We start from the raw sequence: 15,642 nt of genomic DNA on the forward strand, positions 1-15,642 counted from the left end.
AACAATTTTAGTAGGAGCAATGAGTAATTACCAACGAGATTCGATCAATATACGTACTCGGCCCCCCCTATACTCCAATCCTGGCTCCGCCACTGCCCCGGTCGTCACCTCGCCAGGAGCTTTCTACGTCAAGCATCCTCTTGGTCATCTTGGCCCTCTGCAGAAGACGGACCAACACCTCCACCACTTCCGACATCAGCGGCCTGAATTCTGGTTCAGCCTGCAAACACACACATTTCGATAGGATCGATGATCAGTAATATTTTCTGCTTACTGGTACCTGTTTAATTGTAACGGTGCTCTTGAGACAAAAATTCATGCGTTAATGATTGGTATGGCGCTTGCTCGTGAGCGTACCGACCTACCAGTTGTGATACAATCGGACTCTTCAACTGCCCTTTCCTGTCTCTACGGTTCGAGTTTGGATCGTTCAGCTTATGGTCACTTAGTTGCTGAGGTTAAGTTTTTAATGGTCGGTAGAGTGTTTATTACTCAGAAACTCCATAGATCTCAAAATAGAGTTGCAGATTGCCTGGCAAGATATAGTCGTTCGGAACGGGTCACGACTGTGTGGCTCAAAAGAGGACCCCCATATATTGAGGATCTTTTGCCTCTCGATTGTAGCTCTATCATATTGAAATAAACTACTATTGATCTCGCAAAAGAAAAGCAATCCAACTATACATTATCAACTAGCTCTTGCGGTGGGAGATCAGGTGGCTTGGAGATACACTTGGTGGATGGACTTGGCAGGGAGCCGCGAGAGGAGGTCGTTTTCCGGAGGATGGACGTGGTGGCTAGCTCGGGTGGCGGGAAGAGGAAGGACATGGAAGCAACAGGGAGAGGGGATGCCGGCATGCTAGCTCGGGAATTGAGGGGGCTAGACTTGCGAAGGCGCTAGCGAGCGGCGGCGGATGGCTTTCGCTTGTTGGGCGGCAGTGGATGGACATCCTTTTTTTTCAAAGCGGATGCTTCCCCTAAGAAAAGGAAAAACGGACACATGTCTGTCGACATGAAGCGGCGCTGGTGGATGGCCTTCATTTGTTGGGCGGCGGTGGATGGACATCCTCATTTTTTCCAAAGCAGACTCTTCCCCTAACAAAAGGAAAACATACGCCTGCCTTTCGACACGAAGCGGCGGCGGCGGAGCAGAAGTGCCTTTTTCTTTTATTAGGCAAAAAAAAAAAAGCGAAAGGAAACGCTTCCCAAAAAAAATGAACCAGACACCTCTTTTAGTTTTTTAAGGCAAAGCAGGCGCCTCCTGTCTCGAGTAGCTTTGGTTTTCTTTTCAATTTTTATGTTTCTTTCCCGGTTTTCATCGGTTTTCTTTGGTTTTATCTGTTTTTTTTCTTTTTCAATTTCCTTTTTAAAGACACTTCTACTTCTTTTGGCACCCACAATGTACAATTTTAGCATACATTACGATATTATTAATACATGTTTAACATTTTACAAAAACATGCTTAACATTTTTTTAAATACATGTTTTGATGTCTATTTTTTCATACACATTGTACATTTTTTGTATGCATTTGAAACATTATTTGTATACATGTTTAATATTTTTATACAATTTTTTTAGAAAACACATGTTTTGATGTCTGCTTATTTTCGTACACATTGTATACTCTTCAAATACATATGAAACAATTTTTTATACACATTTAACATTTTTCAAATACATGATTAACATTTTTTTTTGAAATATATGTTTTGATATCTACTTTTTCCATACACGTTGTATATTTTTTGTATACATTAGGGACATTTTATTATACACATTTAGCATTAGATACATGATTAACATTTTTTAAAATATAGGTTTTTGATGTCTAATTTTTTTCCTACATGCATGTTATGCATTTTTGTGTAAACCAGAATCATTTTTCTATACATGTTTGACAATATTTTTATAGTCGTACAACATTTTAAAAACAATGAACACTTTAAAAAATATATAGCACAAAATGATAAAAAAAACACCAGGAAAAAACATGTGAAAAAACTGGAGAAGATCGAAACGGAAAAACCACAAGAAAAAACGGTCTGCGAAAATAAGAATGTGCATACACGTGGCAGATGTGCGTGTGCGCTCTGAATCCTGGGGATATGCATGGTGCTTCCACCAACTAGTATATAGCACAATCTCATCAATCAGCTCCTTGTTCTTGTCCAGTTAAGCCTTTCTCATGGCACTGTCCACCAATGCCATGACCTAAGGAACAAGTCATGTGGCTCAGCTCCTCAAACTCGGCCCTTGACGTTCCCAAGTCCGTGCCCTAGAGTAATTATTAGGGCTAGGTTGATTAGTTAGCCAAAGTCCTCCCTCTGTACGTGGTGTGCTAGCTAGCTAGTCGTATACTAGGAGTTTGCTATAGTTGTCTGTTAGCGGTATACTAGTCCGGTTACGGTTAGGTTCCTCTCCGCCTGGCTATATATACTATGTAGGTTCCATAAAAGCATAACCCCCCTGATCAGCTCGCAGCTCCAACAAACGCCGTCGAGGAAACCAGCCATTGTGCAACCTGCGACAAATCCAGCTGCACAAAATCCAGGTATTTCTTCTCTCTCTGACTTTTGCTTTCGCCTTCTAGGTTTCGACGACTTTCAGGCTTTCTGCTTCGTCATCGTCTGAATCCCTTCTTTCTAATCTCCCAACCTGTGGCGTGTTCCCGCCTTAGACCTTTTGATGATCTCTCCAATTTAGTTAGGGTTTAACATTCTCGCGAACCGTCAAAATTGTTTTGTACTTCCGCATTGTGGCAATACAGCACATACGCATGGTTTTTGTATGCCTGCCCTGCCTGGTAGTAACTGTGTTGATCAAGATTAATTAGATAATCTTGTCGGTTATGCCCTTACTAAGGCGCCAAGATTAATTTCACATGCAGACCAAGAGGAGACAAGAGGAAGGAGCAGGCCAATATGGGCAACGCCGGGAGCACATGTATGTATTTGTCTGCACAATTCAACTTCAGACTATATGTATCACAATTCACAAATAGCTTTAAATTGAGGAAGCTCTTGCCCTCGGCATCACGTTGATGAACTGAATCCCTGTGAATGCATCACATTGTTGGTCCTAATGCTTGTTCATTAGAGCTAATAGTAGATAGTACTGTCTATACATGCAAAAGTGGCCTCTTTTATTAAAAAAACAAAGGAAAAAACGCATGCTCTGTCGTTTGTACCCTGACTAGTGACTGGTGACATGGTAACTACTGCAATATATTAGTGGCCACTTCTCACAAATCACTGTATGTTCATTCATATAATCTTAACATAGACAATTATTCTGCGAGGTATTATTCTGTACCCTACCATGTCCCCAAGGATGAATATAATTTTCAGTTGTTGCCTCCTTTGGTGAAAATTTCAGCTCCTGCAAGCTTAGGAGAGACCCATGTTCCACATTTAAAATGGAAGGTTCATGACTTCTCAGCGCTACTTGAGACGAACGCTGCCTCGGCGGTCTCTTCTGCTTTTGAATGCTCTGGGTACAGGTGGTACGTATGCATCATAATCGCAATAGCAACTTTACAGAATTAACGTATTAGATGTATAAATGTCATCTGGTTTTAACTAGTGGATAAAGTAACTGTCTGTTAACTAAATACCTAATATTTTGGGGGTGTTGATTACTCAGAAATCATGTTTCAGTCAGGTTGAACAGTTGAAATAGCAACCAGCATCAAGTGACGAAATTAGGCTTGATTCAGTTATGACTTGTATAGACTTACTTGGTTTCCTTCAATTCCCATCCCAGGTTCCTGCGAGTGACTCCAAAGCACAAACAAGGTGTTATGGGAAATCCATATGTGGCTCTTTCTCTCGAGATATACCACGCATGGTTGGAGCAAGTTCATACAGTGCATGCAGTATTCGAGCTGTCAATATTCAACCATTCAAAAGGAGAGTATTGTGGATGCAAAGGTATCTAGACTCATGAATGTGTTTCTTCAAATACATCCATCCAATTTCCCCGCCAAAAAGAGTGCATCCATCCTATTAGCTGGGAGTCCATACTCCATACACAGTCTTGTGTGCATCACAAGTTTGAGCTATAGATTCCATCATTACAAATCAATACCTACAAGTTTCGTAACATTATCAATTGCTTTTCCCATTAACAAGTCACTTCATATTTTCTTTGCTGTTAAGTTTGTCCGTCGACGTTCTGTACTGTGCGTCACACACTCGAGATTCTTCTGATTAGAACAACGTTCCAAAGTACATATGCATGTTCTCTTTTACTTTGATGACCTCTCGTTAAATGCTAACCAGGGGGAAAGCTGATTAAATGTTTTTTTCCGCGGAAATGTTGATTATATGTTATTTGGGATATTTTCATCTTACATACAAGTTTTTGTTTCTCTAATTTTCTAACTTTTACCTAAACACTGCTAGCTACAACGCTTCTTAGTTTTCTAATTTTCTATAAGTTCTAACCTTTACCTAAATACAGCTAGCTACAACTTTGATGTCAAGAATACCTACTCGAAGCCGCATTGCTTGATTCCTCTTCAGGAGCTACTGAAATCATCTGCTTTTCTAATTGATGATAGCTGTGTCTTTGGTGTGGAGATATTAAAAATCGATGTCTCTTCTCCTGAAAAGAAGGATGTTGTGGTTCAGAAGAAGGCTACCACAGTTCAGAATCTCTTTATCCAGAAGAAAGGGTTCATTAAAGGGACATACACTTGGACCATGGACAATTTCCTTGAATTGGACTTGAAGCACTTTGTCCGTTCTCCTACATTTGAAGTTGGCGGACTTAAATGGTATACATCTGGGTAGTTACATCACAAATGATTTATATAAATAGCATGCATGTGTCATCCAACATTTTAGCTTATATGTATCCTTTAGCTTATCAGTCCTTCAGATATTCCAACCGGATATTTTAGCTTGATCTCTAAGGATGCAACCAAGATATTTACAGATATGGTAGCACATCCCAGTTTCAATCTTTCAATACAGAAGGGTTTTTGCACGGCGTATAGAAAATTCAAGAACGAATTAGAAACAATGTAGTACTAAAATCTATGTTGGCGTATAAAATTTCATGGCCGAATGTATATATGTTGTTTAGGAGGAAAAAAATCCAGAAATTTGATTATCATGTATATATTTGGCACAACCGGTTCTTGTATGTGTCACATACCATATCGATTATTTTCTCAAATTGTTACCGTACTGTAGTCATGCTTTGCTTAGTTTCTTTGTACAATTGTAATGCCACCAAGTTGTGGTCAGAATTTCTGCTTTCAGTAACCAACCACATTCTTGAAATACATTTTCCCGGGTACCCAATTAGTATATTTGAAGAGTCACTTCCCATTCTTGTCAACAGGTACGTCCGTATGTATCCACGTGGTGACAAGTACAGCAATGATTGCCTCAGCTTGTACTTATCCCTGGATGACTCGGTTGAGCTCCCTTTGGAGTCTGGGAAGGTGGTTGAATTGACACTATCCATCCTGGACCAAAAGAATGTGAAACACCGGACTGAAACTTCAGGTTCAGCTCTGCTTAGCAAGTATCAGTGCTACTGATATGTGTGATTCAAGCAGCTAGTATCTGTAACCTCATGATGATTACAATTGATTTTTACTTTTGTGGTGAATCGCAGGTCTCTGGGTATGTGGACAGGGACATACATTGGTATGTGTACAGGGAATGGGATCGTCTAACTTCATTGGACTCAAGGAACTCAAGGACCCGTCTGGAGGCTATGTTGTGGGATCGAGCTGCGTTGTGAAGGCAGATCTCACCATCGTCGGTTCATCCAATGATGGCTAGATCTTTACCTCATGGCCTGAAGAAGAAATAATGCGCCTTCATCCTAGCAGTTAGAGTTGTATATATGAGATGGTGTTGTGAACTTGTCTGATGTTCTTATGTTCATAATAATGTCCAGAAATGATTTCTAGGTATATTGTCTGTGATATTATATTATTTGGAAATACTTAAATGTTTGTCAGTTGATGAGTTCCGTTTGCATGTTGTGTGGTTCCATGATCCTATTTTCATGGCCTCATGCATTCAAACATCGGCCCACAAGAGGTTAACTGCCATTTGATGCTGCTTCCTTTCGATCCAATGGACCAAAAAAATTGAACTCGAAGTTTAGTTGGCAGGAAGTGCTGCATGGACATTTGCACTTAATATGAAACATGGAGCCATGACAGGACTAGGCAGAATACATATTAAGAAATGATCTCTTCGTAACAATATCTCTCATCATATTTTTCATCTGTAGATAAGAATAAGAGATAACCATTGTACATCACTAGCAGGTAGTGCATGGTGGCACGCCGCACTATGTTGATTGGTTCAAGAATTGTTTATGCGATTCTAAAAAAAGAGATAATTTTTTATGCTGAGCTTTTGAGAATTCATTGTGCATGCCGCACGGATGCAAAAAAAAACACAGATAAGCTAGTTGTTTATTTAGAAATTTTACATAATGCAAAAACATGAAGGGGTACGATTACTCGGTCGTGGATTAAATCATGGTTCATGTATAGTTTCTAATATTTTATCTGAACTTCTATTTTAGTTTTTCTGGTCGTTTTATTTTGAGGTTTTGTTGCGCAAATTAGTCAGATGGAGGTATGGGAGCGGTCTTGAATAAGCTTGACATTTCCCCACGTTCATAACTCACGAACCTAGCTACAGTAGCATCACTTTACAAGTTACGACAACATGCCATGATTTTAAGTATCGACTAACATTGTAAGGTACACACGAAATTTACAACCCCTTTGACAAAAACAATGGCACACTACTATGCCATTGACTGAACATGTCCTAGCAGTCAGGTGGGGCCTTTTGTCATACAAATCCATACTATACCATTGACTAAACATTTCCTAGAAGTCAAGATGCAGGCGAGGTGTGATGCAGCTGCACGCCAAACACATAAGCGGGCGCCAGCAACTCCCGGCCCGCCCACATGAGTCCGCCACAAACCCAAAACCAACTGAGTTTCACTGATTGCAACAACAAAGCATACAACAAACAACACTTTAGATGGTGCATAGCAAAATATACATTCCTTCAGATAAACCTAATAGTAAACATCAACATAACATGAGGATATAGCATAATCCATTCCTTCTTCCAACAGCAAAATGCAGTTTCATGGTAACACTGCTCCCATTGATCAAAATACAGTTTAGATGAGCCCTTACTATTGACAACAACACATATATGAGGTATTCAACAAGTTCACATAATGCTGCTCAAATTTTTTTTTAGTTTTTTTTAGAAAAGGAGGAGGACCCCTGGCCCCTGCTCAATACAAGTGTTAGCAATGAGAAAGAAAAAAAAGGGTTTTGTCCGATGTGCTAGATACCATACTTCAACTCGTAAGAAAGCAATTAAGGAGAAACCAAAAGATGAAGACTTCGACTCTGACTCTGAGGAAGACGAGCACCTCCGCCACGCTGCCACCAATAACTGCGGCCACAACTATGATCTAAGGATTGACCCCCCTCCGCTTTAGGCGTTATATGGACTCTACATGTTTCGTTGTAATTCGCCTTTTTATTTTTATTTTGTGTGAGAGGATCTTATTTGGCTGTGTGCATCTTAGTTATGTAGAGGCTGGGTATAATGTTTAATTTTTTTTAAGTAATAAAGCGCCCTTTTCGAAACTATGATGACGACAACGACGGGGAGGAGCAGCAGGATGCGGCCGTACGGGCGGAGGAAGATCGCCACGTTGAAGATGACGACCATGAAGCTGAGGAGTTGGAGGCCTTCACCAACGAGACTAATGAGGAGCCACAGATCGTTGGGGAGGTCCTTCACATCAAGGAGCTCCTCCTGCACAAGCAAGATAATGTATGTAGTTTTATCTGTGCACTTCTTTCATTGCTGAAGTTGTTATTTGTCAACTCCAGGTAGCACTTAACATTGATCTGAACTAGAACACAAATGGTGTCTTGCAGTCAGATGCTACTCGGTTCGATTCGCCGAGGAGGCTACAGTTGATGCAATTGTCCATCTCCACGGTTAGGGTACCTATTTCATAGTGCATATGAGATAGAGATATCTTGTGTGTTGGTTTTATTGCTATGTTGGTTTGCATAGTGCTCCCCCGAGATTCGATGCGGGATCTATGAGACTAGTGAAGGCAGTGAAGAGGAAACAGCAAAAAAAAAAAACAAAAAAAAACACCCTCGAACTAGGCCAGGCCAATTCGGATAGGCAGTGGGCGTTTTCTAAAAAAAAGGACAGGCAGTGGGCGTCGCGGATTCTATTACCGAAAAAGGCTTTCGCCCCGCTATATAGATATAGCAACCGCCCGATACAACAAAGAGTCCAATGCTGGGGCAAACAGCACAAGCATGCCCAAAAGAAACAAAGAGAAAGAAGAGAGAAAATAATGTCCACAGCGTCGGATCGACGAAAACGATGATAACCCAAAACCGTTGCGCCCACCGGAGATGTACCACCTCGCTCCAGGCACCTCGAACCTCCGCATACCAAGCAGCACCTTCAGGAAGGAACACGACGACGACGACGACGCTGCTGCCCGGACAGGTCCTAGGGTTTCCCCCGGTACGCGGAGAGGCGTGGGGAAGGGGAAGACCCGACGCCCTTCAGGAAGGAACGATGGCGCCCACGGGCGTCACCGCGTCGGGGCCGGCAAGCCGGCCCGAATTTCTCCCATCCGCCAAACACCCACAACCCCGAACGGTCCGACGCGCACCACCAGACAAGCCACCCACGAACGTGCGCCACCACGGACTTGCCATCATCACCGCCGCTTCACCGTGGTCATCGAAGCGAGACCGACAAGGACGAAAGGGAGCAGCCGGGAACGAGGAACGGCAGCGAGAGCAGCCACGCCGGGGGACACAACCTCCACCGCCATCGGCGGTCACCGACCGGACGCGGCAAGGGGAGCGTACCAGGCCCTCGAGGCCCGGCCAAGCCCAAAAGGGGCTCGTGAAGCACCCGTCGCCGAGCTGCAGTAGACGTGCCGCCGTCTCCACCACCCCCCGCACGAGCCGCACCACCACCGCCCCGGCCGGAGCCGCCGCAGGCGAGACCGAGTCAGGCCCGCCCAGATCCAGATGGGGCCCAAAAGGGCCCAGATCTGGGCCGGGCGGGCGCCGCCACCATCCACCGCGCCAGCGCGCCGCCAAGGGGCTGCGCCGCCGCCTCTAGGCCACCCGGAGCTGCGCCGCCTGGAGCAGCCGCCGCTGCCGGAATCACCATGGACCGAGGAGCACTGCCGCGGGACGCCACCACCCGAGTCGTGGCACCGCACGCGGGGAAGGGACGGCCGCCGCTGCCGCCAACACCACGCGGACAGGGCCCGGTGGCGCAGGCCGGCGGCGGCGGGAGGAGGGGAACGGGAGGGGGAGGCGCTCGAGGGCGGGGAGATGGGCCCCCGGTCACCTCGCTCGGGGAGGCGACGCGGGGGGCGGGCCGGGAGGGAGAGGGAGGCGGGGCGCGGCGCGGCGCACGCGGCCGGAGGCGCGGGAGGGTGGGGGGAGAGGGCCGGCGGCGGCGGCGGAGCGGGGGGAACCCTAGGAGGAGCGGGAGCACCAACTCTCAACCACTGTGCTGCTTTCGAGTCGTCGCGGATTCTATTTGCCGCGTGTGACGGCGAATAAGATCCACCCGCGCGTAGGGCGATTCTGTGACACCAAGGCAACCCGTTCTCGAAGAAAAAAAAAACCAAGGCAACTACTTCTGGCCGACCACGACCAGTTTGACCGTGGCACGGGTAGTACGACCCCTTCCTATGTTTCCACCCCAGGTGAGCCCTCCTGCCCTACGGTCCTACCCCCGGCGGCCAAGATGAACGTGCGGCAGACGACGCACATGAGTCATGTCGGCGGTGGCGCCGGCGGGATGCCGCCGCGGCAGCCGCAGATGCGGTACGTGGCAGGCCTCGCCGCGGCGGCCGATCCCGAGTTTGTCGCGCTGCGCGCCTTTATCCGACGGGAGATGTAAAGCACTCATCGCTTCTCTTTGCCCCAATTGGGAATTAGTAGACCACTTCGAGAAAAGTCATAATTACTGGAAATATATATTACTGTATGTACTACAGTAGTAATATTACTCGCTGAAGCCACTGATCGGAATTTTACTGTGTAATACTCCTATGTGATCTTAATACTAAACAGCAGCGTCAAGTTTAGGACGACGACGTTATTTCATTCCCTAGAATTATTGGCATAGGTGATCAATCATATATAGATAGAGACTATCAAAGTTGATGACTTCCGCCTGCATATAGATTTTGGAAATCTGGGGATGCAGCTGAGTCCTTTAATTTGTTATTAGTTACCACAATTTATTTACACAATCAAAGTTGATGGTCTGAATCTGATATAATATCGGCTATTATTGCTGGACATTAATCTTTTATTTGATTGCCGCTCTTGAATTCGCAGATTCAAGTGTATAGAAACGAGACCGGTGCCAGCTCACCGGCGGCGGCTGCTGCCAGTGATTGCAAAGCAGATGGAGTATACCTTGTATAGAAAATACCCAAACAAGGTGTTGCTCTCTTTTCTTTTTCTTTTGTATATGTAGATTGTTTTCGACCAACCAAGTTCATTTCCGAGCAAAAATAATGTTTGCTGTCTCCTGTCGTTTGGGCAGATGGACTACGGCAAAATGGCGAAAGGGCCAATTAAGCCACTCATTATGTTTGTTGTGAGGACCTTGCATGCCGAGAGCCAGCAACATCGACAAAACCAACAATGGACAAGACAGATAGCTTCTTCCACCCGTTATGGGATAATGATTCCGACACCTGGTATCACACAAGGCGCAAGCGAAACTTCTACAACGTCTTATCTAACATACAACATGGATCCTTCATCTGGTGCCGGCTTGGTTCCAGGGAGTGCCAATAGTGGTACCTCGCTGCGAGGTACAGATAGTTTTACTGATAGTCTGCTCATATCATATCCTTAGGGCTGTTACTTCAAACTGAAATTTTTCTGTAGGCATGCTGTGGGGCTTCTAGCCTAGAAATCCAATAGACAGCAGCAAAATTGAAAAAAATCAACTTGTGTTTGGCCATTGTCTTCAGAAAAAAAAAAGCATCCACTAAGTAGCTATTCTCTGACAAAAGTGCTTCAAGTAATTTTATCGGAATTTGACATTATGCTCTTTCAGACTCTCAATGTCCATTCTTTTTCTGGATATGACATAGTATCAGTTCGAAATGTGATCTCACAATGATCAGTCCCACAGTGCTTTCCCATATTCATCTATGACATCTTCCAAATAGACTATTTAGTCTTGGAGGGTTTTTTCTTCTAATTTGCCGGACCGTATTTTCCCATTTAGTGATTTGTATCTCTTGTCCTTTTTCCAGGGGGAGCTCCTGATGAGCATGTGAACACAATGTTGTCTCAGGGGATACTCCCTACACAACATGGTTGGTCTAGAGCGTCCAACAATAACCTTGTAATAAACACAGTAGACACACCTGAAACCAACAAACACTTGGTAAGAACTCTACACTATGCTTATGCTTTATCAATACCAAATATGGTACTCTAGTTACTATATTCCTAATGCTCGACTAAACACTACAACCTAAGTTGACTCAGGCATGCCCCGCACCTTCGAAGGATCTCCCAAAGGAACCAAAGTTCAGCTGCCCAGTCTGCATGAACGAGTTGGTCGATGCGTCGTCGACTATCTGCGGCCACATCTTCTGTCAGAAGTGCATCGAGGCCTCCATCCAGGCTCAGAGCAAGTGCCCTACCTGCCGTAGGATGCTGACCGTGAACAGTTTTCACCGTATCTACCTCCCGACCATGGACTGAAATGATCCAGCCATTCGAGGTGTGGTGGACCATCGACATCTGAACCTTCTCCTCATCGGCATTTTGCTGATTCTGTCTTAACTATTCTTCACATGGGTTATATCATTAGCATTCAGTTTTTGCCGAACAGTTTAACAAGTGCTTGAGTAGCAGTTAATAATCTGCATCCTTGGTGGTAATTGGTAAGGGTTTAAAGGATACGTATTGTGAACTTCATCTGCAAAGAAATATCAGGGTATATGGTGGTGGCTGTGTGTATCATTTGATGAGGCCGGGCGTTATCCTCCTTTTCGAAAAAGGGTACATGGTGGTGTTCACCCACTCTAGAATATGTGTTTGTGAAGTAAAGAAGATTTGGGCTTTGTGTTGTCCCTCTGAAAGAATATATGAAAGGGGAGGCCAGATTCCTTGAGATTGTTTGCCTTACGTGCCTCTTGGCTTGCACATTTGTTGTACCATTCCATGAACGTTATACATATAGATATATTAATGTTTTCACCCGCAGATCAACCTGCTGCTAAGGTTTTGGGTACCGAGCGAAAAAAAAATGGTTACCAGGCGGTAACCGCAAATCCAAGTACCTCATGAAAAATCACCTTACCGGGCAAGAAATCCTGAATTTTTTAATTTGAATGAATTTTGGATGAATTTATTTCCAGATTCAAATTAATTCAAAAAATTCGTTCGGTAACCGCCTGGTATTTTTCTGTTACTGCGGTAACCAAAAATCTCGGTGCCTCACGAGATTTCTCTTCATCCGGGATCCAATCTCGAGCTAGATTAAGATTCTTGATCCTGGACAAAAAGTCATCTAGTTCATGGTCTTGCCAAATCATTGTCCTGCAGAGAAGGCATCATAGCCGGAAGAGCCGCAGATCCAAAATTGCGACCTCTTTCGACGTGAGCTACGGTAGCGTGTTCGTGTGCGAACTGCGAACACAACCTAACGCCTACGGTGACCTTTGGCAATGGCATGGAAATACACTAATGTACTGTAGGAGGCGTGGCAGGCTGACATAGACTGTAAAGGGTTGCACTGTCATTTCATGAACTTAATTTTCAAATGCATGACGTATGTCTCCTTTGTCGTTAACATTAATGCCCAACCTTTTCGCTGCTTTCGAGGCACTCGAAGGTATCCGACAAGGTCGTCTGTTATCGCCATATCTTTTCACTCTTGTTGTGAATGAATTGTCACTTTATCTACAAGAAGCCTTTAATTCTAACCGTTTGGAAGGTATCCAACTGGCCCCTCTGCCCCTCCCCCCAATACATTCCTTGATGTTTGTGAATTACTTGATTGTTTGAAGTAGGGCGGATAAAGGTTGATTGGTTGGAATGGATAATCCTAGCCATAATAGGAGCTACCACTAGTAGAAAAACCCCCATTCGTCCCGGTTCGTGAGGGCCATTTGTCCCGGTTCCCGAATCGGGACTAAAGGGTCGTCACTAAAGCCCTTTCCCTTTAGTCCCGGTTCGCCCAGGAACTGGGACAGATGGGGCTCCACGCGGCCGCTGCCGCTTGCCCGGGCAGGGGGGCCTTTTGTCCCGGTTGATGCCACCAACCGGGACCAAAAGGCTTTCACGTGTCAGCATTTCAGGGGCTGAGATTTTTGTTTTTTTCTGAAGGGGGGGAGGGGTTGGGGGGTTTTGTAAGGGTTAATTTAGGGGTTTCATATATTGTGTTAGCTAGCTAATAGAGAGAAGTGTCCTCTCTTATCTTCGTGCTTGGTCGACGCTACGTATAGAAAGGACTCGACACGCTAGCTAGCTAGTAAGCAAATGAAGGAAACTATTAAGTACAGAAGATCGTCATGAACATATACAGAGAGAAGTGATCGACCTCTCCTTCTCTCCGAGAGATTGGTCGAACAACAAGTTTTCGTATATCTTACCGACGGTACTGGCTACATATATATATACAATGTGTAAGATCTCTTACAATACCCTAACATATGAACTCAACTTCCACATGCATGGTGGTATTCTCCGGCTTTATTGATGACGTGGTCAAGAAAGAATCCAGCCAATTCCTCTTGAATTGCTCGCGTACGATCTTGTGGTAGGAGTTCATTCCGCATCTCCCACATCTAATTTGAATAAGGGGGTCAATACATATACATGAATGAAACTCAACAGAAATGATGGTAATGAAATAAACTTGTGAATATTTTTGCTTACGCACTTCATATTGTCTTTTAGAGTAGCCCCGCCTATTCTTGGCCGCCGCGTTGTAGATGAACTCGCAGACGTAGTATCCACAGTAATTATTCCCGGATTCCTGCCACAAGCACTATACGAGAAATAGAGGTCAATCAAACTGATAATGAAGCATTATAAATGGCATTGATGAAAGTAGCTAGAATCAACGGGAGATGCATGGAACTAGCTAGCTAGTAGTACTTACTTTCGGGAATTTGCATCGCAGATCCTGCGACAGTCTCGAAACTTGTGTGGTGAATACTTTCCAAACCCTACGAGACAAAGAAAACAATTACTTGATATCATGAAATGAACAAAGTTGCCAATATGGTGCGATAATGATCGATTCAACTTACTTCTCGAGCATTTTAGACATGTCTGCATATTCCTTGCGATCTTTCCGTCTCGAGTCTAAGATGCTTACTAGTCCCTGCTCAAGCTTAATCTCTAGGAGAATATAATGGAAACTGCACACGCATGCATATAACTCATCAGTTACATTAATTACTATAACCTCGAGTAATAATTAAGGGAAACCAAATATGCACAAGACAGTAACACTCACTTGAAGTTGTAAGGAAAGAGTATTGTATCTTTGTTTTGATTTATTACGAACGATCGTAGCAAGTTCTCCTCGGTTTCTTCGGCATGAAATTTAACCGTAAATTCATCTATGAGATTTGTGTTAATGAACCCAATATCATACATTTCATCTTTTCTGCATTCGAAAATCTTTAATCTACATAATATAGTGAGGATAATTACATATACATGCAATGAAAGAGCTGAGCTATATGTAGAGACTTAATGACAGAAGTAGTATTTACAGACAGTAGCAAGTGACCGTTAATTTATCGAGGGCCTTTATATTGAAAAACTGGAAGAACTCCTCAAATGGAACAGACAACTCCTGAATTCCAACGAGGTTGTGTTGATCCTCTTTAACTTCCAGTGTCAAAGTATCGATTTTATTCCCAGCTGACTGCGCCTTTCTGCAGGTTTCCATGTACCAATCATGGAATATTCGCATCATCGTTGTTAGAGTAGTTCCATCTTTGATGAGAGGCTTCTCGTACTCATATTTGAATTCTTCCACCTCCATTATATCAAAATGTGCATCATCATAATCTCCAGGATTGGTACCGGGCAAGACCACCGGATGATTAGTGACGATATCGCTAGACACCTTGAGCGGAGGGCACGATTGGTTCGCTTGTTCGCCGAGCTGGGGATTTTTTCCTAGTTCTTCGTTCTTGTAGCCTTTTGTCACTGTAAGTACTTCCCGACCGCTTCGCTTCCTTATATGCCTGTTCAGTAATGCACTCATAGTTGGTTTGCAGCGTAGACAGTGGTGGTCGCTGCAGGGCATCCAAAGTGTGCTTTGCTTTCACCGGATCTATCTTCTCCTCCGGAGGTGGATGTCTCTTAGCTCTTTGCGTTGCGAAGTAGTCCCTCACTTGGGCTTGACAGATCTCCTCGTTTTCCTTCTCGGTCATCTCGTATGGTAACTTCTCTGGAGTCTTGAGAGATGGACCGTATCTGTATTGCCTCCCACCTGTACTGCTAGACGCTGGAGCAGGCCGAGCGGCTGCGGATTTCTTCTTTAGTTGCTTACGAGGTGGAGGAG

At 44.3% G+C, this 15,642-nt stretch overlaps 1 protein-coding gene across 1 annotated transcript; it reads left to right on the forward strand.

Moving 5' to 3' along the window:
- The first annotated feature begins 9,876 nt into the window (after positions 1-9,876).
- On the forward strand, positions 9,877-11,893 carry LOC119279873 (probable histone acetyltransferase HAC-like 1). The gene is made up of 5 exons (XM_037560954.1): positions 9,877-9,974; positions 10,422-10,527; positions 10,633-10,906; positions 11,357-11,490; positions 11,595-11,893. Exons 1-5 carry the CDS (start codon positions 9,877-9,879, stop codon positions 11,811-11,813), a joined length of 831 nt encoding a protein of 276 aa, XP_037416851.1. The 3' UTR covers positions 11,814-11,893.
- Positions 11,894-15,642: the final 3,749 nt, after the last annotated feature.

This window comes from Triticum dicoccoides, chromosome 3B, assembly GCF_002162155.2.
Source record: "Triticum dicoccoides isolate Atlit2015 ecotype Zavitan chromosome 3B, WEW_v2.0, whole genome shotgun sequence".
Taxonomy (NCBI): domain Eukaryota; kingdom Viridiplantae; phylum Streptophyta; class Magnoliopsida; order Poales; family Poaceae; genus Triticum; species Triticum dicoccoides.